At 67.4% G+C, this 25,310-nt stretch overlaps 5 protein-coding genes and 1 long non-coding RNA gene across 6 annotated transcripts; 2 read left to right on the top strand and 4 right to left on the bottom strand.

The window, feature by feature from the left end:
• Positions 1-255: 255 nt before the first annotated feature.
• On the top strand, positions 256-2,634 carry PSMB6 (proteasome 20S subunit beta 6). Its single transcript, XM_063182006.1, has 6 exons — positions 256-359; positions 754-821; positions 1,062-1,193; positions 1,280-1,409; positions 1,685-1,829; positions 2,374-2,634. Exons 1-6 carry the CDS (start codon positions 270-272, stop codon positions 2,508-2,510), a joined length of 702 nt encoding a protein of 233 aa, XP_063038076.1. The 5' UTR covers positions 256-269; the 3' UTR covers positions 2,511-2,634.
• A 7-nt stretch (positions 2,635-2,641) lies between these two features.
• SLC25A11 (solute carrier family 25 member 11) lies at positions 2,642-6,241 on the bottom strand. Its single transcript, XM_063182005.1, has 8 exons — positions 6,074-6,241; positions 5,289-5,441; positions 4,922-5,128; positions 4,744-4,834; positions 4,166-4,256; positions 3,965-4,064; positions 3,812-3,863; positions 2,642-3,377 (listed from the first exon to the last, which is right to left on the bottom strand). Exons 1-8 carry the CDS (start codon positions 6,148-6,150, stop codon positions 3,222-3,224), a joined length of 927 nt encoding a protein of 308 aa, XP_063038075.1. The 5' UTR covers positions 6,151-6,241; the 3' UTR covers positions 2,642-3,221.
• Positions 6,242-6,560: 319 nt separating this feature from the next.
• On the top strand, positions 6,561-8,000 carry LOC134433126 (uncharacterized). The gene is made up of 2 exons (XR_010031493.1): positions 6,561-6,654; positions 7,427-8,000. It is a non-coding gene; the product is annotated as an uncharacterized LOC134433126 (long non-coding RNA).
• A 193-nt stretch (positions 8,001-8,193) lies between these two features.
• Positions 8,194-10,823, bottom strand: PFN1 (profilin 1). The gene is made up of 3 exons (XM_063182007.1): positions 10,674-10,823; positions 9,110-9,302; positions 8,194-8,436 (listed from the first exon to the last, which is right to left on the bottom strand). The coding sequence occupies exons 1-3, from the start codon at positions 10,803-10,805 to the stop codon at positions 8,339-8,341; spliced, it is 423 nt and encodes a 140-aa protein (XP_063038077.1). The 5' UTR covers positions 10,806-10,823; the 3' UTR covers positions 8,194-8,338.
• Positions 10,824-13,395: 2,572 nt separating this feature from the next.
• Positions 13,396-15,629, bottom strand: SPAG7 (sperm associated antigen 7). Its single transcript, XM_063181981.1, has 7 exons — positions 15,455-15,629; positions 15,011-15,078; positions 14,806-14,894; positions 14,517-14,601; positions 14,193-14,282; positions 13,860-14,016; positions 13,396-13,526 (listed from the first exon to the last, which is right to left on the bottom strand). The coding sequence occupies exons 1-7, from the start codon at positions 15,612-15,614 to the stop codon at positions 13,396-13,398; spliced, it is 780 nt and encodes a 259-aa protein (XP_063038051.1). The 5' UTR covers positions 15,615-15,629.
• A 420-nt stretch (positions 15,630-16,049) lies between these two features.
• On the bottom strand, positions 16,050-24,812 carry CAMTA2 (calmodulin binding transcription activator 2). Its single transcript, XM_063182003.1, is given in 29 exon segments — positions 16,050-16,239; positions 16,349-16,423; positions 16,509-16,651; positions 16,921-16,941; positions 17,052-17,123; positions 17,220-17,309; positions 17,311-17,428; positions 17,843-18,072; positions 18,197-18,366; positions 18,748-18,982; positions 19,165-19,243; positions 19,352-19,433; positions 19,436-19,553; positions 19,976-20,082; positions 20,273-20,351; positions 20,353-20,402; positions 20,500-20,626; positions 20,720-20,917; positions 21,030-21,496; positions 21,852-21,891; positions 21,893-21,967; positions 21,970-21,992; positions 22,578-22,752; positions 22,845-22,916; positions 23,348-23,483; positions 23,564-23,631; positions 23,878-23,981; positions 24,090-24,178; positions 24,741-24,812. Coding segments are annotated over 28 exon segments (3,249 nt in total). The 5' UTR covers positions 24,121-24,178; positions 24,741-24,812; the 3' UTR covers positions 16,050-16,175.
• Positions 24,813-25,310: the final 498 nt, after the last annotated feature.

Raw genomic sequence — 25,310 nt, 5'->3', positions numbered from 1 at the left:
TTCAGCAGCTTAAGTGTGCCCAGGTAACCCCCAACAACAGCAGCAACCGCCGCCTCCGCAGCGGTCAGGTGGCGGGTTAATCACGGCTTGGGGCGCGGGGAAACGGCAGTGTGTTATTTCCGAGGAGAAGCGGCAGAGTTTTATTCCCAAGGAGAGGCGCGATCCCACGGCGGCCGGCCGCCATATCCCCCGCTACTGCCGCGACGCTGCCGTAAAGGATCGAGCCAAGCCCGCCGCCCCGGCCGCGCCGCCGTAAAGCGCGGCGGAAGATGGCGGCGGTGACGGTGTGGGAGCCGCGGGCCGGGCCGGGCCCCGCCGGGCTGCACCGGGAATGGACGGCGGAGCCCGTCAGCACCGGCGTGAGTGCGGCAGGGAGACACTCCTGGACGGCTGCGGAGTCGCCTTGGGGGCGTTATGGGCCAGGAGAAGCGTCGTGAGGCGGAGGGGGCGCGCTGTGGGGCAGAGGGTCTCCGGCGTGCGGCTCAGGGGGGAATTGGGGCTGGGGGAGCAGAGCGCCCCGAGGATTGCGGGAAGGGGAATTTTGGTCAGAGGAACCCCCTGGAGAGGGGGGCACAGGGGGGTTCCTCTGGGGAGGGGAGAACTGCTGTGGGGCCGGGAGTTCTTAGGGAAGACGATTTCTGCGGGGCACGGGTTGGTTTCTGTGCGGTGGGGCTGGATCTGCCGTGGGGCAGGGGGTTTCTGTGAGGCTGGGGGTCTCAGCGCAGTCCCTTCCCTCCCCTCCCTTCTCCCCAGACCACCATCATGGCCGTGGAGTTCGATGGAGGTGTCGTGATAGGGGCCGACTCCAGAACCACTACCGGGTGAGTGCTGTGATGCAATCAGTGACGTCACGAGGGTCTGGGACCACATCATGGGGTTGTCACTCTTGTCAGGGTGTCACTGTGATGCCACCTTGGGTGGCTCTCCTGGGCCTGTCGCTGTAGTGCCACCTCCAGCAGCTGGGCGGCTCTCCTGATGGCACCACCACCGTGTCCCCGGGGCCTGTCACTGTAGTGCCACCTCCAGTAGCTCTCCCAGTGACACCACCCCCGTGTCCCCAGGGCCTACATCGCCAACCGTGTGACGGACAAACTGACGCCTGTCCACGACCGCATCTTCTGCTGCCGCTCGGGCTCGGCGGCCGACACGCAGGCGGTGGCCGACGCCGTGGCCTACCAGCTGGCCTTCCACAGGTACCCCCGCGGGTCCCGGGGCGCGGGGCAGGGCCGGGGGGCCTGGGGGAGGTGGCCCCAGCCCCACACCCGTCCCTGCCCCGCAGCGTGGAGCTGGAGGAGCCGCCGCGGGTGCGCACGGCCGCACGCCTCTTCCAGCAGAGCTGCTACCGCTACCGTGAGGAGCTGAGCGCCGGCATCATCGTGGCAGGCTGGGACCCGCGCCGGGGGGGACAGGTGGGCTGCCTTTTCTGCCCCAGCGTGTCCCCTTTTCTGCCCTGCAGCATTCCCCTCTCTGCCCTGGAATGTCATTTTTTTTCCACCCTGTAGGCCCCCCTTTTTGTCCCATAACCCCCTGTTCTCCCCACAGCCCCTCCCTTCTGCCCCATAACCCCGTGTTTTCCCTTTCTGCCCCACAACCCCCAGTTCTCCCTACAGCCCCCCCCTCCTTTCTGCCCCACAGGCCCTTCCTTTGCCCCACAGCACATTAGAGCCCCCTCTGTGCCCCCCAGGTGTACGTGGTGCCCATGGGAGGGCTCCTCCTCCGCCAGCCCTTCGCCGTGGGGGGCTCAGGCAGCTCCTACATCTATGGATTCCTGGATGCCACGTTCCAGCCTGGCATGAGCCGCTCCCAGTGCCAGGAATTCGTCGCCCGTGGTGGGTTCTGGGGCATTTTGGGGAATTTGGATATGGGGAAGGGTCATGAGAGGGGGCCTGGGGTCCTGGAAGGGGATTTGGGGGCACAGAGGAGTTTGGCTGGCATTGAGGGATTTGGGCTTGTCCTGGGAGGGGATTTTGGGGACATGGAGGGTTTGGGGGACCCTGAAAGGGGATTTGGGGGCACTGAGGGGTTTGGGCATGTCCTAGGACGAGATTTCAGGGACATGGAGGGTTTGGGGGACCCTGGAAGAGGATTTGGGGGCACAGAGAAGAGTTTGGCTGGCACTAAGGGGTGTCCTGGGAGGAGATGTTGGGGACATGGAGGGGATTTTGGGGACCCTGGAAGACAATTTGGGAGCACAGAGGAGAGTTTGGCTGACACTTAGGGGTTTGGGCTTGTCCTGGGAGGGGATTTCATGGACGTGGAGGGGATTTTGGGGATATGGAGGGCTTGGGGGACCCTGGAAGGGGGTTTGGGGGCAGTGCTGAGGGGATTTGGGAGCAGAGGCGGTTTGGGGGGTGCTGACCTGTGCTCCCCCAGGCCTGGCCCTGGCGATGGTGAGGGATGGCTCCAGCGGGGGTGTCATCAGGCTGGCAGCCATCACAGAGGAGGGGGTGGAACGGACAGTCCTGGCTGGATCAGACCTGCCCTGGGGTGACGGTGGCCCCGCTGTGTGAGGGTGAGCCTCCCCAGGACCCCCCAGTTTGGTGTGGGGACACAATAAACAGCTCTGCTGAATGTTGCTGGGGTGTGCCTTTGGGGTCCCCTGCTGTCAGCCTGTCCCTGGCAGAGATAAATCACCCCCTGGTGTTTGTGGGTCTTGCTTTAATTACATGATCACGATCCATGATTCGATAACGAAGCACAGGGTAGATGGGGAGGGAGGGGGGAAATTTTGGGGAGCTCCTGCCCCACACTGTGACCTTGATATTGGCTGGTAACAAAACCCCCAGAGGGGTGGGAAGGGGAGCACAGGGGGAGGGCACCTCCAGTCCTTAGAGAGGGCTGCCCCACAGGGACAAGGCATCCCCTAGTGTCCCCATGGGAGGGATCCAGCACCCCTGCATCAGGTCCAGGGCCCCTTCACAGGGCCCCAGGGATCCCTACAGCCCTAAGGAGTGGGTCCTGCACCCCTACAGGGCCCAAGACCCCTCCATAGGGCCCCAGGACCACTTCATAGCCTTGATATGGGGGTGGTCAGGCAATTCCTGCAGAGCCACCTCCCCCCCAGCCCCTGGTGGTGTGTGTGTGGGGGGGGGGGGGGTCAAGCACCCCCACAGCACCTGAGGGAGAAGTCAGACACCCCCAAAACCCCTTCAGTGGGGGTCAAGTGCCCCTGGAGAGCCCATGGGATGGGGTCAGATGCCCCCCGACCCCCCCCGGGGGTGTCAGGCAGTGAGGAAGAGCCGCTGGTACCACTTGTTCATCTGCTCGAGGAAGATGAAGGTGAGCACGGTGTGGGGGCCCAGGCGGGCGTAGTAGGGGGTGAAGCCCTTCCAGAGGCTGAAGAAGCCCTCGTAGCGCACCACCTTCAGCAGCACGTCCTGCAGGAGGGCAGAGTGTCAGGGGAGCCCCCCCAAAATCATAGGGGAGCCCCCTAAAAATATAATCCAGGGATGCCCTTCCATAGGAAAGATGGGAAACTTCCTTGGAATAACATGGACACTGTCCAAATTATGGGAAATCCTCCCAAAATTATGAGCAAAAACACCAGGGATTACCCCTAGAAAATAATGGGGAAGCTTCCAAAATGCCAGGGGAGCTCCCCAAAATTATGGGCATCTCCTCAAAATGACCTGAATTTCTCCCCCCCCACCTCCAATGACAGAGAAAACACCTGCAAAATGGTGTGGAACCCCCCCAGTCGTGAAAGGGAATTCCCAAAATGGTAGAGGAGCCCCCTCCCAAATTAAAGGGGGCCTAAAGAAGCTCTCCCCTAAATTAAAGGGGGGTCCCAAATGGTGTCACCCTCACTCACCAGCCCGTTGCGGTACTCGGGTTTCCCATCTATTGTCCTCATGTTCTGGATCCTGTCGGGCAGAATTTGGGGGTTAAACAGGAGGTGTTTGAGGTGTCCGACCTGTGGGTATCTAATGGGGAGAAGGGGACGCCCCCCCAGCAATGCACCCACCGGGTCTTGACAATGTCCACGGGCATGGAGGCAGCCGTGGTCACCAGCCCGCTGATCATGCTGGCGCAGAAGTGGCACAGGATGTCGTCACGGAAATGCCCTGGGGGCACCCCAAAACATCAAAGGGGAACGGTGGGGAGGGGAGGAAAGTGCACTGGGATTTAGGATTCCCCCACAGCCAGACCCTCCCCCTGAACTCACCGGAGTCCAGCAAGAATTGTTTGGATTGGGAGTAGGAGGCGAGCTGGGCGGCGTTGACCACCACGGCACGGGCCATGGTGGGGATGCAGCCCTGGGGGAAAAGGATGTGTGGGTAAGCAGTGCCCCCAGACCCCCCACAGACCATTATCTGCCCCCTCACCACAGTGGGGACACAGCCCTAGGGGAAAATGGAGTGTTTGGGTAAGCTGTGCACCCCCAGACCCCCCACATCACTCCACAGAGCCCCTCAGCACAGTGGGGTACAGCCTTAGTGTGGCACATGGCACTTTGGGGGACCCCAATGCCCCTCCCCAGAGCACGGGGACACAGCACTGGGGGACAACAGCGTGTTTAGGTGAGTCCTGTGCACCCCCAGACCTCACCACAGACCCTCCCCTGCATTCCCACTCCCTCCCTAGACCATGATCTCCGCCCTCACCACAGTGGGGTACAGCCCTGGTGTGGCACATGGCACTTTGGGGGACCCCAATGCCCCTCCCCAGAGCACAGGGACACCCCCAGCATCCCCGGGGAGGCAGCAGGGGGGTCGTGGCAGGGGTCCCATAGGCCCCACTTACCCTCCACAGCGTGAACACCCCCTCCTCCCTTGCCATCCTCACGAGGGCGTCGAACACGTTGTGGTACCCACGGCGCTCGCCGGGGGGTAGCCTGGGATTTGGGGCAAAAAAAGGCGATTTTGGTCAAAAAAGCAGACTCAGGGGGCTGCAGGTATGTTCAGGAGGGCTGGGGGCTTACCTGCCATCAGCTGTCATGCGAATGAGCGCCACCTCAGCCGGGGTCCCCACGAAAGCCCCCGCAGCCCCCGCGGTCATGCCCATGGCTGCTTTGGCCAGGAAGGGAGGGGGGGTCCCGTCAGCCCCCCCAAAACGCTCCAGGAGGACGCTGTAGATGCCCAGGCGGGTGGTGGTGTAGGTGGCCTGGCGTAGCAGCCCCGCCGACAGCCTGGGGGGGACACGGGGAATGGCAGGAGAGGGGGGCAGGAAAGAGCTCGAGGCTGGCAGGTGCTTGGGGTTTTGGGGGGGGGGCTGTATCCCATGGAGGTGATCAGCAACCCCCTGCAGCATGGGAGTGACTCCCAGGGGTGTTCCGGGGGGGCCCATACCCGGTGTAGATGCCCCTCAGCCCCTCGTGGCGCAGAATGGAGCCCAGGGCGTGCAGGGATGTCCGGTACTCCCGGCCCTTGGCCCCAGCCCCGCTCAGCTGCATCCGGTTCTTCACCAGGTCCAGGGGCTGCACAAACACGGTGGCCCCCATCCTGAAGGAAAAGAGGGTCAAGTAGGGCCCCAAAAATTACTCACAGCCCCCAAAAACCACCCACAGTCCTCTCGGGGGAAACCTGGGGGGATGAGGAAGCCTGAAGAAGTTTTGGGATCTATGGCGGGGATTTGAAGGGAGCTGGATGGAATTTCGGATTTTGGACAAGGGTTGATTAGTGATGGGAGGGTTGGGTTTGTCTGAAGGGGGTCTGGGGAGGACTTGAGGGGCACAGGAGGAATTTTGGAGAGGCTCCGGGGGAAAATTATGGGAAGTTAAAGGGTCTGGGGGGGGGGGGCTTAAAGGGTTAGGAGGGGCACAGAAGAGATTTTGGGGAGGCTCTGGGGGGCAGTAATGGGACGTTAAAAGCTTTGGGGGGGGCTGAGGGTTTAGGAGGAGCACAGAAGAGATTTGGGGGAGGATCGAGGGGGTCTGAGGAGCACTCGAGGGGCACAGAAGGGATTGGGGGGAGGCTCTGGGGAGCAGTGATGGGAAGTCAAAGGGCCTGGGGGGGCTGAGGGGTTAGGAGGGGCACCGGGGCTGCTTTGCGGGCGCTCTGAAGGCTCTGGCAGGGGGGGTTCTCGGTTTGGGAGTGCGGTATCCCGAATTTGGGGGATATGGGGGGGCTCTCACCCGGCCAGGCCGCCGAAAAGAAACTTGACGGATTTCGGGGAGGTCTTGGGCCTCTCGGCCGCCGGTACCGCCGCCATCTCGGCCGGGCCGTGGTACCGTGGGGGTCGCGGGGTCCGGTCCAGGGGGGGTTGCGGGGTCCGGTCCCGGGGGGCGTCTCGGGGTCCGGTCCCGGGGAGGTTTCGGGGTCCGGTCCGGGGTCCGGCACCGGCGGCGCCCCAAGGTGACTCGGGGGGGGCGCGGCGCCAGTGCGCCTGCGCGGGGCGCGTGCGCGCCGCCCTGGGCGGGGGGCCCCGTGCAGGGAGCGCGGCTGGGCGGGAAGCCCCGCCTCTAAAGGGGGGCGTGTTCTGCGCTCTCGCCTCTCATTGATGGAGCGCGTTTAGGCGGGAAGGGGAGTTCTTCGGTAAGGGACGGGTTTGGCTAAGGCGGAGTAGCCCCGCCCCTCTCTCGCGAGAGTTCGCCAGCTTGAGGGGGCTGAGGGGTGCTGGCGGCGGCGGGAGGGAGCGGTGGCCGGCGCCTCACGAACTCTGTCCCGCCGCTGCTCTGCGCTCTGGGGCGATGCCTGTCCCGTGCTGTTACAGCCGGTGAGTGTTGGGTAGGGGGTACTGGCGCGGGCTGGGCGATATTGGGAAGCGTTTCGGACACTGGAGGGCGCTGTCAGGTACTGGAAAGCTCTGTGGCTGTGAGGGGAAGCGCTTGGTACGCTGGGGATCACTGGGAGGCGCTTTGAGGAGCGCACTGGGGGTCACTGGGAGGCGCCTGCGGTGCACTGGGGGTCACTGGGAGGCACTATGGGGTCATTGCGAGGCATATTTGGGTCACTGTGGGACAGTGAAGGATGTCTGGCTGTACTGGGGGCGATCTTGCGTGCATGAGTCAGCACTGGGGTCGCTCTGAGTCCCCCTACTCATGCTGGCACATCCCGCTGACCTCTACTGCTGGATTTAACTGGGAGTCACTGGTGAGGTGCTGAGTACTGCACGCCACTCCCTCCCAGCGCTTCCATTCTCCTCCAGCTCCACCAGTTTCGGGGTACACCTGAGGTCTTGGGGACACCAGGGGGCACACGGTAGCATGGATGACACAGGTGACATCTTACAGGTGTCACAGGTGACAGAATCACTGGGACATGGCATGGGAGGGGGGCAAGGACACAGTCCTGCAGGATGCAGGGGTGCCATGGCCCTACAGTGATGGGGTGACGGTGTGCCCCCACCTCACAGCCATGGGGGTCACCTCACAGCAGGGGTAAAGGCACGGTGGGAACCCCCCCACACCTGGGTGAGGGGACAGGACAGTCCCATCTGCCCCACAGCCCAATCTGATACCCCAAATCTGCCCCAATTCCCGCCGTAGGGCAGCCGCGGGCCCTTCCCCCGTTCCCGTGAGTCACACGGGGGGGTGAGGGGAGAGAGCAGGAAGCGCCGGAGCCGCCACATTGCCCTTATAAGGCCTCGACTCGACGGCACCGGGAGCTGCTTCCGCCTGCCCAGGTCCTGCTGCACATCTCCTGCTGTACCCCACAGAGCCTTCCCACATCCCCTTCCCACATCCCCGTCCCCGCCCCACACGCCTTCCTCACACCCCACACCAACCCCCCCCATCTCCCCCTGCCCCAGTCCATCCCCCACATCGACCCATCCCAGCACCTCCTCAACCCCCACCTCTGCCCCCACCACCCCCTGAACACCTGGGGGGAAGGGCCCTGCCCCACAACCTGCCAGGATACCTAAGGTTCCTGACCCCCAATTCCCCACTGCCCTTTCTCTTCCCCCTATATGTCCCCCAGCCCCCTTGTTCCATCCTACCACCCCCCCAAATATCCCCCACTCCCCTTTATTCCATCCTACACCCCCCATCTGACCTCCCCTCGCTGCCAGCGCAGCCTGCCCCACAAGTGCAGCCCTCCAATAAAGCCTCTGCCCCATAACTTTGCCTTCTGAGAGTCAGGGGGTGGCAGGGAGGGCCCCGTGGGGCGGCAGCTGCGGCGTCACCCCCGCCCCAGCCTGGACTTTGTCCCCCCAGGGCACGGCAGCACCCTTGGACCCGGGCACCCGCCCTGGGCGGAGGCAGAGCCGCACCCCAAAGCTCCCCGCCACCCCAAAAGCCCCGAGGCACAGGGATCCCCACAAGGGCACTTTATTGCTGCCGGCAGCGGGGATCATCGGGGGGCGGGCAGGGGGAGGGGGACGGGGTCCTGCTGGTCCCTGGCTGGTCCCTGGGGGTCCCTGGCGGGTCCCTGGGGGTCCCGGGGTGGCCCCCAGCCCCTCAGTACTGGCTGCGCCGCAGGTGGTTGGCCATCTCGTAGCATTTCTTGTTGACGCAGCCGCCGTGCACGCCCTCCTTGCCCATGGCCAGCACGATGGCTGCAGAGATGGGGACATGGTGGGGGTCACCACGAGGCTCCCCATACCCCGAGACAGACAGATGGGGGGCAAAAGGGCAGGGATGAAGGAATGGCAGGAGTCAGCACAGGGTAAGTTGTGGGGAGCTGGGTCAAAGGGGAGAAGGGGACAAGGCTGGGGTCACCCCAAGGCTCCCCAGACAAGACAGGGCAGGGGTGGAGGGATGGCAGGACTTAGCACGGGGTAATTTGTGGGTCAAAGGGGAGGGGGACAGGAACGGGAAGCAGGGCAGGGGTGACAGAGGTGACAGGGCAGGTGACGTGGCTGTGCAGGGGAGAGGACACAGGGTGGTACTGGGGGAGGGGGGGCACCTGGGGAGTGACAAGAGCTGGGAGTGACACCGGGTGACACTGTGATGGCATAAAACACATGGGAGGCTTGGGGTCATGGGGGGTGACAGGGACTGGAGGGACAGGAGGTTACATGGGGTGACAGGGAGGTGACACAGGGTGACAGAGAGGTGGGGGCAGTGACACAGGAACTGGTTAGGTGACAAGGGGTGACAGGGAGGTGGGCAGGCGTGACACAGAGTGGCAGGGGTGACATGGGGCAGCTGCAAGGGTGACAGGGGGCAGTGGCAGGGGCGGCAGGGGGCAGTTTCAGGGGTGACAGGGTCAGCAGCAGGGTCCCTCACTCTTGTTGGTGATGGCAGCCGTGATGTTGTAGGTGGGCGCTCCAGCAGCCCCCTTGGTGCGCAGGTCCATGCTGTGCTCGCCCTCCACCAGCAGCGAGTCGCGGATGACGGAGCAGCGCAGCCCCCCCAGCGTCAGCCCCTGCACCAGCAGCGGGCCCCGCTCGGGGCCCACCAGCGCCGCCACCTCCGCTGGCTGTGGGGACAGGGGTCAGGAACCGAGCCCGGACCCCCAAACCACCCGTGGGGAACCGCCAGAAACAGAGCTCGGACCCCCAGAGCCGCCCGTGAGGAACTGCTATAGCCCCCCTGATCACAGCCTGTCGCTCTGCAGAGGTGGGGACAGGCCAAGGGGACCCCCAAAGACCCACACCCAGGGACCCCCAATGCCTGGATGGGGTGGGGACAGGTCAGGGGAACCCCAAAGACCCCCACCCAGGGACCCCCCAAAGCCAAAGCCCCGGGCAGGGCCCCTGCAGGGCGCTCGGCAAACAGGGACTCTCATAACTCCCACTCCATGACCATAAAAGGGACCCAGGTGTCCCGGGACCCCCGTGACTCCCGCCAAAGACCCCATGAGAGAACCCTGATCCCCGAGGAGTCCCCACAAGAGGGCCCGAGCATGCAGGGATCCCCCAAACCTCCCCAAACTCGGGACCCTCCAAGGCCAGCACTTCCACCCGCTGCTGCCGCGGGGGAGAACAGGTCAGGAACCCCAAAAGCAGCCCCGCAGGAACCCCAGAAAGGAGCCCTCAAGCGAACAGCCTCGGGACCCCACACCGAACCCAGACACCCCCGCCGAGACCCGGGGACCCCAATGAGCCCCGACTACGTCCCTGGGGTGCCCCCCCATCCCGGGGACCCCCGTAACTCCCCCGTGACCCCAGACAGGGACCAGAGCTCGATAGCCCCCGCTTTCCCACCACGGGCTTCCCCAAATTTCTCCCTCCCCCCAAATTTCCGTGGGGGAAGTGGGGAGGGGGGAAGGGGGGTGCGCGCGCGCCGCCCCTCCCCCACAGGAAGCCCCGGCCGCCCCTCCTCCACCGGGAAGTGGCCGCATTCCGCGCATTTTTAGAGGGTTTTTGAGTGAGGAGGGGTTCCTCCACATCCCCACCTCCCCCTCCACGAGACCCCCGCCGTCCATTCCCGGCAGAGCCATAAAAGCGACAGGAACCGGGGACGGAGGTCGCTGGAGCACGTGGTGCTCGCCCATCCCCCCTTCCCCGCCCAACTGCGACCCCCCGAAACGCTCGGAGCGGGGTTGAGGAGGGGGCTGCGCCTCCGCTGGGCCCCTCCCCGGCCTGCAGGGACCCCCGGTAGCGGCCTTCCCCCGGTACCGGCACCGCGGGCAGCGCCCGAGCCCCCCCCCCCCCATCCCCCGCCCCGCTCCACGCTGGCGCTTTTGCGTTTTTCTCCCTTTTTTGTCCTTCCCGGAGCCCGTCGCGGGAGGGGTGGGGGGTCAGCCCCGCCTCTCAGAGGCCGCCGGGTCCCCCCGCCCTCCGCGCGCTTGGGCGGGAAACGCCTCAGCGCGCTGCCCCCCCCAGCCCCGCCGGCGCCCGCCGCTCACCGTGATATTGGCGAAGGTCTTGCCGGGGGCGGCGGCCCAGACGGCAGGGGTGTCGCGATAGCCGACGATAGCGGCATCCTGGCAGGTGCCGTCCGCTAGCAGCGTCTCCACGTAGGGCGCCCACCCGCTCATGCGGCGGCGGGGCGGGCGGGCGGGGCGCGGGGGGCGGGGCCTTCCGCGGGGGGGCGGGGCTTTCGGCGGGGAAAGGGGCGGGCTTTTCGCTCGGCGCCTGCGCGGTGCGGTCGAGGCGCGGCGGCGGCGGAGGACCGGCGGCGGCGCCGCGCGGCGGTTTTCATAGGGGCCGCAGGGGGCGGGGCTCACGGGGGCGGGGCTAAAGGGGGCAGAGCCAAGGGCCGGAACGTCCCGCGTGCCGCCGAGGGCGCGCGCCGCTTTGGGGGGGCTGGGGGGGGAATGGGGGGGCTTTTTATCGCGACCCTCCCCTCACTATCGCGACATCTCCCGCCCATTGCGGCCCCCCGCGATGGCCCGGCCCGCGCCGTTACCGCGATCCCGGCGCTCCCGTTCCCCGCGAGCCCTTGCCCCGCTGCGCCCGCCGCACCCCTCAATCCAGATCCTTCCTATTCTGCATCCCGCGATTATCACGACACCTCGAAATTCGAACCCTCCCTCAGTATCCCGGAGCTCGCTTCCGTAAATCGGATCCCCCCCATTATCGCGACCCACACCCTTTATTGTGCCCCCTCTTCCCTGTTATTCCGACCCCCTCCCTCGCTATCGCAACACCCCCACGGGTTTCGTGAGCCCCCCAGACTGATAACGAATCCCTCGTTATTGCGCCTCCTCCCTGTATATCGCGATTCCCGGTTATTCCGGGATACACACACGCCCTTATCGCGACACCGCGCCCCGCTCTGGGCCTCTCGAGGGGGTCGCTAGGGGGGGAGGGGGGGGGTCGCGACAGCTCGGTGTGAGTCGGGGGGCGCGGGACCCCCGCCCCTCCCCCCGCGGGGCTCAGTTTGAGTCAGACCCAGGCGGGACTTTCCGGGGGGAGGGGCAGCGGTTTCACTTCCTGCCCCGGGGTGGGGGAGGGGCTCGGCGGTTGAGGACGGGGAAAGCGGAGGGGGGGGGGACCGAGGAGCTCGGGATCATCTCCCCTCCCGCGAGGGGGGCCGAGGGTCCTGGCACCCCCAGGACGGGGCTGGGGCGGAGGTCGAGGCCTCGTGGGGTGCCCCTTCCATCCCCACCACAAAAGGACCGGCCCCGCCCCCCCCCCCCCCCCGGCGAGAACTTCCCCGGGAAGTGGTCAAAGCCACTGCCCCTCCCCCACTGTGGGGCCCATGGGGCTCAGCTCCCCCCTCCCCCACCCCTGGGACTCCTTGGGGGCTGAGCCCCCCCCCCCCAAAAGGACCTTTTGCACCCCCAAAATCGTGTGCCCCCCTGCCCCGGCCTGCCCCCTCCCCTCTGGGGCTGCTGTTCCCCCCAGCGCCTTCGGGCGGCGCTGCACCCCCATCCCCCCCCGGCTGGGGGTCGCGTTATTCTTTGCGGGGGCTAAAAACAGTCCCAGACCCGGGGGCGACACGTGGGGACCCCCTCAAGTGGCTCCGCCCCTTTTCTCCCTCCTCCGGCGGGGGCTGAATGGGACCCCGGTCCCTCCGGGGGGGGGCAGCACCGCGTGGGAAGGGCCCGAATCCCCCCGGGCCCCTCTGGGTGTCCCGGGAATTGAGGGGGGTCTGGGGTCGCTGAGGGTCCCCCGTGGGATGGGGGGGAGGGCTTGGGGTCAGCTCAGGGCACTGGACATGGGGGGTTCTCCCCATTTTTGGGGGCGGTCTGTGGGGTCCAGGGTTGGGCTGGGACCCCCAAGACTTTGGCCTTGACCCCGGGGCCCCCCAAATCTACCCAGGAGACCCCGGATTCCCACAGAAATCTCAGAGATTTGTTCACAGCCAAGGGGCAGGGAGGGTGCTGGGGTGAGGGGGGGTCCTGGGGGTGTGCAGGGGGCTCAGGGTTGTGGTGACACGCTCAGGAGTGTTGGGGACACGGAGGGCCCCAGGGCAGGAGGTGATGGGGTTTTGGGGTCACATCACGAATTTCTGGTAATTGCAGAAAAGTCAGTGGGGGAAGGGTGGGAAAGGGCAGGAGGTGGAGGGGGGGCACCGGGGTCCCTCTGCCCGTGGAAGGAGAGGAATTTGGAGGGGTGGTCTTGGGGCCCGGATGCCCATGGACCCTTGGCCAAGGTGCATCCATGTGTGGGGTCTCGGGAGGCATTTGGGGCCTGGACACCCCAGGGACAGAACTGGGAGGCAGGAGAGTGACACCGAGCAGGACGAGGAGGCACTGCAGGGCACTGGGACGGAACTGGGAGGGCCTCTGATGGAACTGGGAGCCACTGCTGGCACTGGAGGCCAGGCTGGGAGGGCACAAAACCCCCCAGGGCCAACTTGGGGGGCACAAAACCCCCCAGGGCCAAGAAGGAGGGGGAAGGGCATCCTGGCCCCCCCACCAAGGGGGTCCCTACACCCCAAAAACCTTTGTAAAGTACCAGGAGCTCCTGACCCATGCTTTTTCTGGGGAGTGGGATGCACACACACACACAATCTGGGATGTGGGGGTGCCCCCCTGCCCAAAACCGCCCCGCCAAAGCAGACACGGGCACCGTGACAGGAGAACGAGGCTCTTTATCAGCCCCTCTGCCAGCCCCATCCCCCTCCCCCCGCTGTTAAATACCCCTGGGAGGGGGTCAACCCCCCCACCCCTCCCCCCATCACACACAGGGCCCCCCCGCGCCCCCCCCGGCCCCCCCCTCATCCTCCGCCTGCCGCAGGCGCTTCTTGGCCCGGATCTCGTTCATGGCCTCCTCGATGGAGCGCGTGTCCCTCTTGTTGGCCACGGGCACTGGGGGCACAGCAGGGACCCTCAGAGACCCCCCGGACACCCCAAATCCCCCAGAGACCCCCAGGGGCTCCATGGGACCCCTCTTGTTGGCCACGGGCACTGGGGGCACAGCAGGGACCCTCAGAGACCCCCAGACACCCCTGCACAGCACAGGTATCTGGGGAAAGGACCAGACACCCAGACCCCCCCCAAGCCCCCCAGGACCTCCACGGGACCCCGCTTGTTGGCCATGGGCACTGCGGGCACGGGAGGGACCCTCAGCGACCCCCCCAGCCCCCCCAGGCTGCCCAAGCCCCATGGATACCCCCAGGACCCCCCAGACCCCCCTCTCACCACAGCCGTAGGCCTTGTTGGCCTCCATGGTGCGGGCGGCGGCCTTGGCGGCCTCGCAGCCAATCAGGTGCCGGTATTTGTCCTTGTAATCGTTGGGGGGGCCCGGAGGGGCGGGGCCAGACTCAAGCTCCGCCTCCTCCTGCTGTGCCGCCAGCTCCTGCAGGTGAGCAGTCAGCAACAAGACCCGCCCACGAGGGCCACACCCACTGAGCCCACACCACACCGAGGTAAGCCCTTCCCCCATCATACCTACATGCCCTGCCCACCTGGCCACACCCTGCTGAGCCCCACCCATATCCCAGTTAAACCCCACCCGCTCTAAACCCCGCCTACCCGGAGGCGGCGCCGCTCCTCGGCCCGGGCCGGGTCCCACTCCTCCCCCCGCCGGTACGCCTCCAGCTCCTCGTCCGAGGGTGCGAACTCCTGGGGGGGACGGGGACACCGGGGGGGACAGCGGGGTCACCGGGGCTCTGTCACCTCCCCTGGAACCCCGAGGGGACAGCCAGCACCCAGGGGGGACACCCAGGGGGGACACAGGGGTCACCGGGGCTCTGTCACCTCCCCTGGAACCCCCAGGGGACAGCCAGCACCCAGGGGGGACAGCAGTGTCACCCCGGGCCCTGTCACCCCCCCAGCACGCCCCCCAGCCGTCCCCACCTTCTTGAAGACCATCACGTAGCGGCTGTCCTCGTCGTCCCCGAAGGAGAATGATGTCAGCCCGGCCACCTCGGCCACGTCGTGCCTGAGGGGACAGCGGGGAGCTGCTGGCACTGGGGGGCCCTGGGGGTGTCCCTGCCCTCCCCAGGGGGCTCCCCAGCTGCCCCAGTACACCCTCAGTGTCCCCAGTGCCCTCCCAGTGCCCCCAGTATGCCCCCAGTACCGCCCCAGTGCCCCCCACTACTCCCTCAGTGCCTCCCCAGTTCCTCCCAGTTTCCCCAGTGCTCACAGGATGCTCCTCTCGATCTTGGTCATGGGCTGGAAGCGGCGTCGGGGCTCCCCCGTGGCCTGGATGAACTGGGACACCTCCTGCTCCATCTGGGGACAGACGGACAGGCTGGGGGGGGGAACAGACGGACAGGGCAGGGGGGATGCACGGACAGGGCAGGGGAGCCCCCCAGACTGCCCCAGCAATGCACAGCCCCTCCACTCACCCTCTTCCTGAACTCGACTTTCTGGCGCTTCTCCTGCTCCTGCAGCTTCTTCATGCGAGCGGCTTGTTCTGGAGGGAACAGGGGGGGTCACGGAGAGGGGAACCCCAAAAACACATCAGGGGAACCCCAAAACCTCTGGGGACCCCCAAAAAACTCTCGGGGGGCGGAGGGGGCGGGGCCTGCGCCCTCTGACCGGAGCAGGGGCGTGGCCTGCAACCAACAGCGCCACACGGGGGACATGCCGGGGGCGTGGCCAGACGGCCCCCGCTGTCAATCAGCACCGCGAGGGCGTGCCAATGGCGCTGGGGGCGGGGTCTCGCCTGAGGGCGGACGCCGGGGGTGGGGGGGGTTCTGAGGGCGAAAGGCCGGGACGGGCCGGGACGCGCCGCTCCCCGCCCAGAGCCGCTGCCACGGAGCCTCCGCGCCCTCCCTGGCCCTGCTGACCGCGCGCCCGGCGCCGCGTCTCGCCGTCGGCCGCGGCGGGTGGCCGCTCCATGGAGTTGAGGATGGAGCCCAGCAAGTCCAGCTCCGCCATCTTGCGACGGGGCGATGCGTAACGTCGGCGCCGCGCGCGGGACACGTCCCCGGCGTCCGCCTGCGTCATCACGTCCGGGGACGTAGAAGGGGCCTGGGCGGAGCGAGGAACGGGCGTGGCAGGCCAGAGGACGTGGCCCGGCCTAGGAGGCGTGGTCTGGCCCAGAGGGCGTGGCCTGTATTTAAAGGGCCCGTATCTCCAGCTCCGCGGGGTCTTCCCGCGCCCCCAGCGATGTCCCCCCAGTGTCCCCTCCCCGCCATGTTCCCCCAGCGATGTCCCCTCCCTCCCTCCTTCCCTTCCCCGTGTCCCCCCAGTGTCCCCTCTCCCCCATGTCCCCCCAGTGTCCCCTCCCCACCCACAAACACAAACTCACCGCGTTTTCTATTCCCGCTTCCTCGTAGTTTTTTAATGGAACTTTGTACAAAGAGCCCCCACGGGGTGGGGGGGTCGGTGGGGGCATGCGGGGGAGGGGCGGGGGGCGATGGGGAGGGGGCGCGGGGCGGCTCTGCCCCCTCCTGCCCCTCCCCACGGGGACAGCCGGACACACGGACACGCCTGGGGAGGGCGGACAGCGAGGGGAGCTCCCCCCCGCGGGGGGGGCACTGAGGGTCCCCCAGCCCCGTGGGGGGGTCACGAGGCCAGGCCCCGCGTCTGTAAACTCTCCACGTCCTTGTTCTGCTTCAGCTCCTCCATCCTGGGCCAGGGACACGCAAATTTGGGGTGGGATCAGGCTTTTTTGGGACTCTGCACCCACAGCCCTGGGAACATCCTCCCCTGTCCCCTCCCTCTCCCTGTGCCCGTACCGGTGGCGGCAGCGCCGCAGGAACCTCATGATCTTCCGCGCTGCCTGGTCCTGCTTGAGGGTGAGGAAGGTGCTCCTGGGGGGGATGGAAGGGGCAGGTGAGACCCCCGTGCCCCCCGCCCCGTGCCCCCCACGCCCCCCGGGAGCCCCCCGGGCCGCACCGGTGCTGGCGGAGGCTGCGGAAGCGCTGCTGGATCAGCACGGCCGCCCGCCGGCGGCGCTGGAAGCGCTTCTGCTCCGCGTAGCTGCGGAACTTGCTCTGGATCAGGATGGCGGCCTGCGTCATCCGCTGGAACAGCGCGAACTGGGGGGGACACGGGGACACAACGGTGTCACAGCACCCTCAAACAGAGACCCCAGTGTCACCCCAGTGTCCCAGCACCCCTGCGTCATCCACTGGAACAGCGCGAACTGCAAGGGACACCAGTGTCACCAGGGTCACCCCAGTGTCACAGCACCCCTGCGTCAAAAACACCTGGGTGACCCCAAAACACAAAACAGCCCCAAACAAACACCTGGGTGACCCCAAAACAGCCCCAAACATCTGAGTGACCCCAACACAGTCCCTGTTACCTTCAGAGCGATCCAGGTCAGCTTGTGGGGCAGAGATAGAGGGTTAGGGGGGTTCTGCGTGGTCCCTGGGGGTTTGGGGTCCCCGGGGCTCTGGGGGGTGCCTGGGAGGGGTCCCGGGGGTTTTGGGGTACCTGTTTGTACTTGCGGTAGCAGCGCTGGATGACGGCGGCCGCCAGCTCCTGCTGCTCCTTCAGCCTCCGGCCCTGGGGGGACCCGGGGGGGTTTGGGGGGTCAGCGGGGCCGGGGAGCCCCCGGGGGGGCCCCAGGGGTGTTTTGGGGTGCAGGGAGGGGGCACCCACCCGGTACTTGCGGAAGGCCCCCTGGACGAGCCGCGCGGCCTCGTAGAGCTCGTGCTGCTCCTGGTCGCTGAGGGTCAGCAGGGCCACGGCCCCCCCCCTCGCCCCGGGCCCCCCCGGAGGCGTTCAGGAACTCGGCCCAGCCCGCCGCCGAGGGGGGGGGCGGCCGCTCGGGGACCCCCGGGGACCCCCGCGAGGAGGCCACCTCTGCCCTGGGGGGGACACACACATGGCAGGGTCAGGGGGACGGGGAGGGACACACCCAGGGTGGGACACACACCGGAGGGGATCTGAGTGTCACCAAATGTCCCCAGCTGCCCTGGGGGGGGTGGGGCATGCACAGGAGGGTCAGGGGGACGGGCGGTGGGGGGGGACACACCCAGGAGTGTCACAGGCTGTCACCCAGGGACCAGGGGGTGCCCCCAGGGGGACTCTGTGGAGGATGTGGGAGACTCCCCCCCCCGCCCCATGGAGACACTGCAGTAGCACAGGACCCTCCCAAGGGGATCCCCGAGACCCCCTCGGGGTGCTGCTGACTGGGGGTGACCCCCCCGGGGAGCTGAGGGTGCCCCCCTGGCCCCCCCCAGCCCGGGGTACCCTCCTGGACCCCCCCCAGCCCGGGGTACCTGTGCCCAGGTGCGGGGGGCCGGTCCACGCTCTCCAGGTAGGTGGCCAGCCAGGCCATGGCAGCGCCCAGCCCCGCTGTCCCCGCTGTCCCCGCTGTCCCCGCTGTGCCCGGGGTCCCTCCCGGTGCTCCCAGTGCTCCCAGTGCCCCCGGGGGCCCCCCCGGCGCCTCCTGCTTGATGCGCTCGGGGGTGGCCTCGATGATCTGGCGGGCCAGGGTCACCACCTCGGCCTGGGGACAAAGGACAAGGGGCGTCACCACCCCGGCCTGGCGACACAGGGGGACATCGGGGGTCTGTGTCCCCACCTCGGCCTGGGGACACCAGGACTCTGCCCCCCTGTCCCCCCTCCTTTACCTGCAGGGCTTCAGAGGGCGGGGCCAGGGCGTCCTCAGGGGGGCTGGGGGGCACTGCCACCCCCCAGGCGTCATCGTCAGGGGGCCCGGGGGGGCCGGGGGGCAGCGGGACGGAGCCGGGACCCTCGGAGAGCCCCGAGGGGGACGAGAGGCTGCTGGCTGTGCTCAGCCCTGGGGACACGGGGACACGGCAGGGACGGGGGGGTTAGTGATGGGGAGACACACCTCGAGGGGACATGGAGGACATGGCAGGAGGACAAGGGACATGGGGGACATATGGGACATGGCAAGAGGACAGGGGACACCATGGGGACATCCCAGGGACACAAAGATGCTGGGGGAGGACAGGGGACAGCAGGGGACATGGGGGAAGGCTGGAGGGGGCCCTGGAGGCACACAGAAGGGGATGGGGGAGGATATGGGGACAGTGACAGAGAAGGGACAGTGACAGCGAAGGGACAGTGACCACACCAGGGGGTGGTGACCAGGGACAGGACACAGTGACACCAGGACAGAGTTCCAGAGAACAGGGAGGACACAAGGGGGCCATACCTGTGTCGGGGCTGGCGGACAGCGGGGAGGGGACGCGCAGGCCGGGCAGGTGGCAGCGAGGGGACACGGGTGACACCTGCAGCTCCTCCAGGCGGGTGACAAGGGCCAGGTGGCCGCGGGCACGGGCCAGGGCCAGGGGCAGCCGGCCCAGGGTGTCGGGGACGGCCAGCGCCCGCCGGTCCCAGCGGCACAGCCGCTCCGCCGCCTCCCGGTGCCCCAGGGCGCACGCCCACATCTGGGGACAACGAGGGCACAGCGCTGTCCCCAGGGCGTCACTTGTGTCCAGGTGCCCACCCCTGGGTATCCCCCAGCCCTGCCTGAGACACCACGCTGTGCCCCATGACCTTGGGATGCACTGCCAGCCCTGCCACAGTGTCACCACCACAGTGTCCCCCAATGTCCCCAGTGTCCCCTCACCAGGGGGGTGCAGGAGAAATGGTCCACGTTGAGGGGGTCGATCTCCTGCTCCAGCTCCAGGCTCTCCACTGCCAGCGCCCTGCAGGGACAGCAGGGGACACAGGCTGGGGAGGGTCACCTCTGCTTGGGGACACTGCCCCAGGTGTCCCCAGGTGTCCCCAGGTGCCCCCAGGTGTCCCCTGCTCACCGCCAGCGCCGCAGAGCCTCCACCAGGCTGGCGTAGCCCTGGGCAGCCGCCAGGTGCAGCAGAGTCATCCCACGGAACGTCACCCGTGCGCCAGCAGCGAGGCCCCCGCTGTCCCCGGCGCTGTCCCCGCTGACCAGCCCGGCCGCGCCATCATGGCCTCGCAGACGGCCACCACCCGCGCCTCGAAGGAGGAGCCCGGCCCCTGGGGACAGCAGGGAATGTCAGGGGACATGGGGGCACAGTGGGGGACATCAGGGAATGTCAGGGGACATGGAGGGCACAGTGGGGACATCTGGGGACATCAGGGGACGTGACAGACACAGAGGGAACATCAGGGGACATCTGGGGACATGGGGGGCACAGTGGGGACATCAGGGGACATCAGGGGACATGGGGGGCACAGTGGGGACATCTGGGGACATGGGGGGCACAGTGGGGACATCTGGGGATATCAGGGGACATGGGGGGCACAGTGGGGACATCTGGGGACATGGGGGGCACAGTGGGGACATCTGGGGACATGGGGGGCACAGTGGGGACAGCAGGGAATGTCAGGGGACATGGGGGGCACAGTGGGGACATCTGGGGACATCAGGGGACACAGAGGACCAGGGACGGCCTCACCTGCTCGGGGGGGGTCTCGGAGGGAGCCCCCTGCGGGGGGGGCAGGGCCCCCAGACGCGTCTCCAGCTGCTCCAGGCGCTCCAGGATGGACAGACGGAACTGGGCCTCTGCAGAGCGGGGGCACTGCCTGAGGGGGGGCGCCCTGACGGACAGAGCCCCCCCAAACGCCCTGACCCCAAAGAGCGCCACTCCACGGAGAGAGGGGCGGGCCTGGGGTCGCCACAACAGGACCCCAAAATGAACCCCGGTGTTCGGGTCTGTCCCGTTCTGGGGGGGTCCCGGGGGCCCCCCACTCACCGTCCAGCGCCAGCCAGTCCAGCTGTGCCCCGGGGGCCGCCCCCCGCGCCCGGTACTCGAACGGGGCCGCGGCCGAGAGCAGCCGGGGGGGGACAGGCCACGCGCAGGGCGGCCACGCCGGCCTCGTGGGCTGCGGACGGACACACGGACACGGAGAGGGGGGGTCAGAGCACCGGCGGACCCCGTGGGGAGGGGGCGCAGCGGGAAATGGGGCGGGGGGCACTCACGGGGGCAGTAGCAGCGCAGCACGCCCGGCTGGACCAGCGCGGCGGGCACCGAGGTGCGGTCGAACAGACACGAGTAGGAGGCACCGGGGTCCCCCCAGGGCCCCGTGATCAGCACCTTGACCCCGCCCTGGGGGGGGGCACACCGGGGGGGTCACCGGGGACCCCCGGGGTGGGCAGGAGGGGGGTCTGGGGGAGAGCACCCCCTCCCCAAATCGCTCACCTCGGGGTACGACCACTCCGGGGAGAAATCGGTGATGGCCACGGCGGGGGGGGGGTCGCTGGGGGGGCCCGAGGGGGAGGAGGGGAGCTGGTGGTGGGGGGGGGGGCGTGGGCGGGGTCGCGCAGGGTCGGGGGGACCCCCCCCGTGTCGCCCCCACCGCCCAGCAAGCAGCTCGGGGAAGGGCAGGGGGAAGGCGGGCTGGGGAGGGGGCGCGGCGGCGGGGAGGGGGTCCGGGGCTGCAGCCCCCCGCTTTCCTTCCTCCTCTCCCTCCTCCTCCTCCTCCTCCTGCTGCTGCAGGTTTTGGGGGGGCCGGGGGGGGCGCGCCGGGGGGGGGGTCGGCCTCGCAGCCGTAGGTCTGCCCGCGGCGGGGGCTGTTGAGGAAGCAGTCGGGGTCGAAGGCGGCGGCGGGGGGCTGCAGCGGGGGCGGCGCCGTGGGGCACGACCCCTCGGGGGTCCCCACCAGGTGCTGGCTCGGGGTCAGCCCCAGGGGCTGCTCGGGACCCCCCGGCGCCGCCGCGCCCCCACCCCCTAAACTGGCGACCACCAGCAGGGGCAGAGCCCCCCCAGCACCCGCCGAGGAGGAGGAGGATGAGGAGGGGGGAAAAGGGAAGGGTCGCGGGGGTCCCTCGGGGGGCGCCGGGGAGGGCTGGGTGGTGTCCGGGGAGGAGGGGGCGGGTTTGGGGTGGGGGTCCCCAGGGGGGGCGGCGACCCCCGCCCGTTCCAATTTTGGGGAGATGATTCGGTGCTTGGTGCTGCTGCACTTATGGCCGGGGGTGCCTGGGGGGGCAAAAACGGGGGGGGTTAGCGGGGGGCAGATTTGGGGGGCGGGGGGGGGGCAGATTTGGGGGTCACATGGGGATTTTGGGGTCGCACGGGGGATTTTGGGGTCACAAGTGGGCTGTTCTGGGGTCCCAGGGGCTCTTTGGGGGTCCCGGGGGGTTCCCTGGCGCGTTGGGGGATTCTCAAGGGATTTTGGGGGTCCCAGTGGGTTTCCCGGGGCTTTGGGGGGTTCCCCAGGGATTGTAGGGGTCGCGGGGAGTTCCCCCGGGGGTTCCCCTGGGGTCCCGGGGGTTTCCCCGGGGTTTTGGGGGCTTCCCCGGGATTTCGGGGGTCCCGGGGGGGTCAGTCTCACCCAGCCCCCCGGCGCAGAGGCAGGCGTGGGTGCGGGGGGGGCGGCCGGGCCTGGTGCCTCTCCAGGACGTGCTGCACCAGCTGCTCCAGGGACAGCCCGGGGGCGGCCCCGCCATTGCACAGCCCCACTTCACCCCATGGACTGCGGGACGGGGGGAAAAGCCTCAGAAACACGGCTGGGGGGCACGCCCTCCTGACCCCCCAAAACAGCCCACAGAGCCCCAAACCCTCTGATCTCCCCTCCATTGCCACAGCCCCACTTCACCCATGGACTGCAGGACTGAGGGGGAACCCCTCAGAAACACGGCTGGGGGGCACGCCCCTCCCTGACCCCCCAAAACAGCCCCGCAGTCCCTGCCCAGCCCCCCAAAACAGCCCACAGAGCCCCCACCCTCTGATTTGCCCCCCATTGCCACGGCCCCACTTCATCCCATGGACTGCAGGACTGAGGGGGGAACCCCTCAGACAAAGAGCTGGGGGGGCACGCCCTCCCTGACCCCCCAAAGCAGCCCCACAGAGCCCCCACCCACTCCATCCTGTGGGAAGGCACAAAATTCCTCTAGAACTGGGTTTGGGGTGTCCTCCCCCTCCCAGGCCCACTTTACCCCTGCCAAGTTTCATAAAGAAACCAACAAATCTGCCGAAAAATGAGGATTTTGGTGTCCCTCCCTCCCACTGCCCCAGCCGCTCTGAGGTCAAACCCCCCAGGGCAGCCCCCCACTCACACATGGGCGCAGCTGAGCCACCAGCTCCTCCTGGGACCACTTGAGCCACTCGCGGGGGTCGCAGAGCGGGGGGGCCCCCGAGCAGAGCGGGGGGCTGCAGAGCCGGGGGGCGCAGCCCCGGCCGCACTCCTCCATGGCCGGCACGTTCAGGTAGTGCACCAGCACGATGTCGGGGTTCTGGGGGGACACAGCGGGTTGGGGGGGTCCTGGGAGGGTCCTGGGAGGGTCCCAGGGGGTCCCGGGGGGGTCCTGGCCCCCTCCCCAGTTACCTGCAGCAGCCAGTAGCAGCGGCGGTGGAAGGTGGGCACGATGGAGGAGTGCACGTAGCAGCCGTAGAGGCACTGGCGGGGGACACGGCAGGGATTGGGGGGGCTCTGACAGATTTTGGGGGGTCCTTGCAGCCTGTGGGGGTCTCACATGCAAGCCAGACTCTCAAGCTGCCTGGGCTGCAGCAGATAGATGCCCCCAAACCAACCCCTGCTGGTCCTGGCACCCCCAAACCCCATTTTGGGCATCTCCCAACACCCCCAAACCCCCAACTGGGAACCTTGGACCACCTAAACTACCCACTGGGTGTCCCCAGCACCCCAAAACTGTCGCTTGAGGGCACCCAGCACCCTCTGTCCCCCCTTTGTGTGTCCTGACGCCCCCTCAGCTGCATCCCCAGCTGCCCACACCCGAACCATGAGCACCTTTAGGGCAATGGGTGCTTTCTGTGGGACACCAGGTGGTTTTTTGGGGAGGGGGGAGGCTGTGCTTGGGGTCCCCCTACCTCCACTCCTTGCACCTTCAGCTTCATGTGGTCCTCGCGGGTGGTTTTGCCATCCTTGCGTTTCTTCCAGCAGTAGCCATCCTTGCGGTACTTGACTTTCTTCCGGTTGTACAGGATCACCGACCCGTTCTGCGGCCTGGACACGGGGTCAGGGGGTCCCCGGGAGTCCCCCGGGAGCCCCCAGGCCACCCCCAGCCCCTCAGGGCATCCCCAGACCTGGTTTTGGGGGAGCACGAGAGCCACTCGTCGTGTTTCTCAAAGGTGATGAGGTACGAGGCAATCTCCTGGGGAGGGGGACAGGTGACAAGTGACAAGTTTGTGTCCCCTGTCCCTCAGCCCTCGCACCAGTCTGCTGTGCCACCCCTGGTGTTCCGTGGTCCTGGTGTCCCCTGTCCTGCCCCTGTCCCACATTTTGCCCCCATCCCCAGCCAAGCCCCCTCCTGTGTCCCTTTGATGCCCCTTCTGTGTCCCCACAGCTCCAGTCCCTCCCATCCCCATTCCCGTGCCCCCCAGTGCCCACCAGTGCCCACCTCGTTGGTGTTCCAGCGCAGCTGCTCCTTGGGCAGCACGGGACATTTGGGCAGACACTCCACCAGCTTCCGGGGCAGGAAAACCTTCAGGTGTCCCCTCTCTGCTGGGGGGGAGGGCTCGGTGTCACCTGTGTCCCCTCCCTGTCCCCAGCACCCCCCCAGTGTCCCCCCAGTGTCCCCTGTGTCCCCCCCCCGTGTCCCCCTGCCCTCACCTGAGACCTCGGGGGGGTCCTTGCTGCTCATCTCGGGGGGCGTGTGGGGCCTCAGGGCTCCCCGAGGGGGGCACAGCAAGGGCTGCAACCTGCAGGGACGCCCAAAATAAATGGGTGACAGGGCGGGGGACAGGGGAGGGACCCCAAAATGGCTGATGGGGTGGAGGACTGCAGGGTGACATCGGGGGACAGGGGATCAGGGACCCCCAGAAACAGCTGATGGGGACAATGGGGCGACAGGGGACTGTATCGCCACATCCCCTTGCCCATCGCACCCCACATATCTCCCCCATCGCCCCACACATCTCTGTGCCACTGCCCCCCACATCTCTGCCCCATTGCCCCCACATCCCCCGCTCATGGCGCCCCCACATCTCTGCCCCATTGCCCCCACATCCCCCGCTCATGGCGCCCCCACATCTCTGCCCATTGCCCCCACATCCCCCGCTCATGGCGCCCCATATCTCTGCCCCACTGCCCCCCCACATCTCCTCCCACAGCCCCCCCAAGCCCCGCCCACCGCCCCCCCATCTCCGCCCCACATCTCCGCCCCACAGCGGCCCCCCCCCACCGGAACCCCCCCAACCCCCACCCCCGCCCCACACGGTGCCGGCCCCGCCCCCGGCCCCGCCCCGGCCCCCCCGGCCCCACCTGGCGCCTCAGGGCCGCCGCCGCCGCCGCCGCCCCCGCCCCCGCCGCCCGCCGCCATCTTCCCGCCCGCCGCGGGCCAGCGCCGCCGGCGCCTGACGTCAGCGCGCAAGGGGGCGTGGTCAGCGCGCCGCCGGGAGAGGGCGTGGCTAGCGCATAAAGGGGCGTGGTTGGGGTGGGGGCATTCGGGGTCGTGTGGGCGGGGCGATGTGGCGCGATGAACTTTGTTAATTAAATTGTGCAATTCCCTTGCTGTCACTCTCCTTTTATGATTGTAGGGGCGAATCACACGCGTTCTGTCCTGCCAACACAATAAACTTTACGATTATACCACCAGTTGTACTCTCAGACTACACGACTCTGAAATAAGGCTTCCAACTGCATGAAAAATACCATTAGTACTGAAAATAAACTTTCTTGAGGCGATTTTGGAGCCATTTTGAGGATTTAGGGGCTGTCTTTTTGGGGCATTTTAAGGATTTGGAGTCTTTCTGGCAAAAAAAAATGTAGGGAAACCTAAAGTTTTTACAAAGAAAAGAGAAAGAAAAAAACGAAAAGAAAATGGAGGAAAGA

Source organism: Melospiza melodia, unplaced genomic scaffold, assembly GCF_035770615.1.
Source record: "Melospiza melodia melodia isolate bMelMel2 unplaced genomic scaffold, bMelMel2.pri scaffold_138, whole genome shotgun sequence".
NCBI classification, from domain to species: domain Eukaryota; kingdom Metazoa; phylum Chordata; class Aves; order Passeriformes; family Passerellidae; genus Melospiza; species Melospiza melodia.
This window is presented reverse-complemented; position numbering and strand designations above follow the sequence as displayed.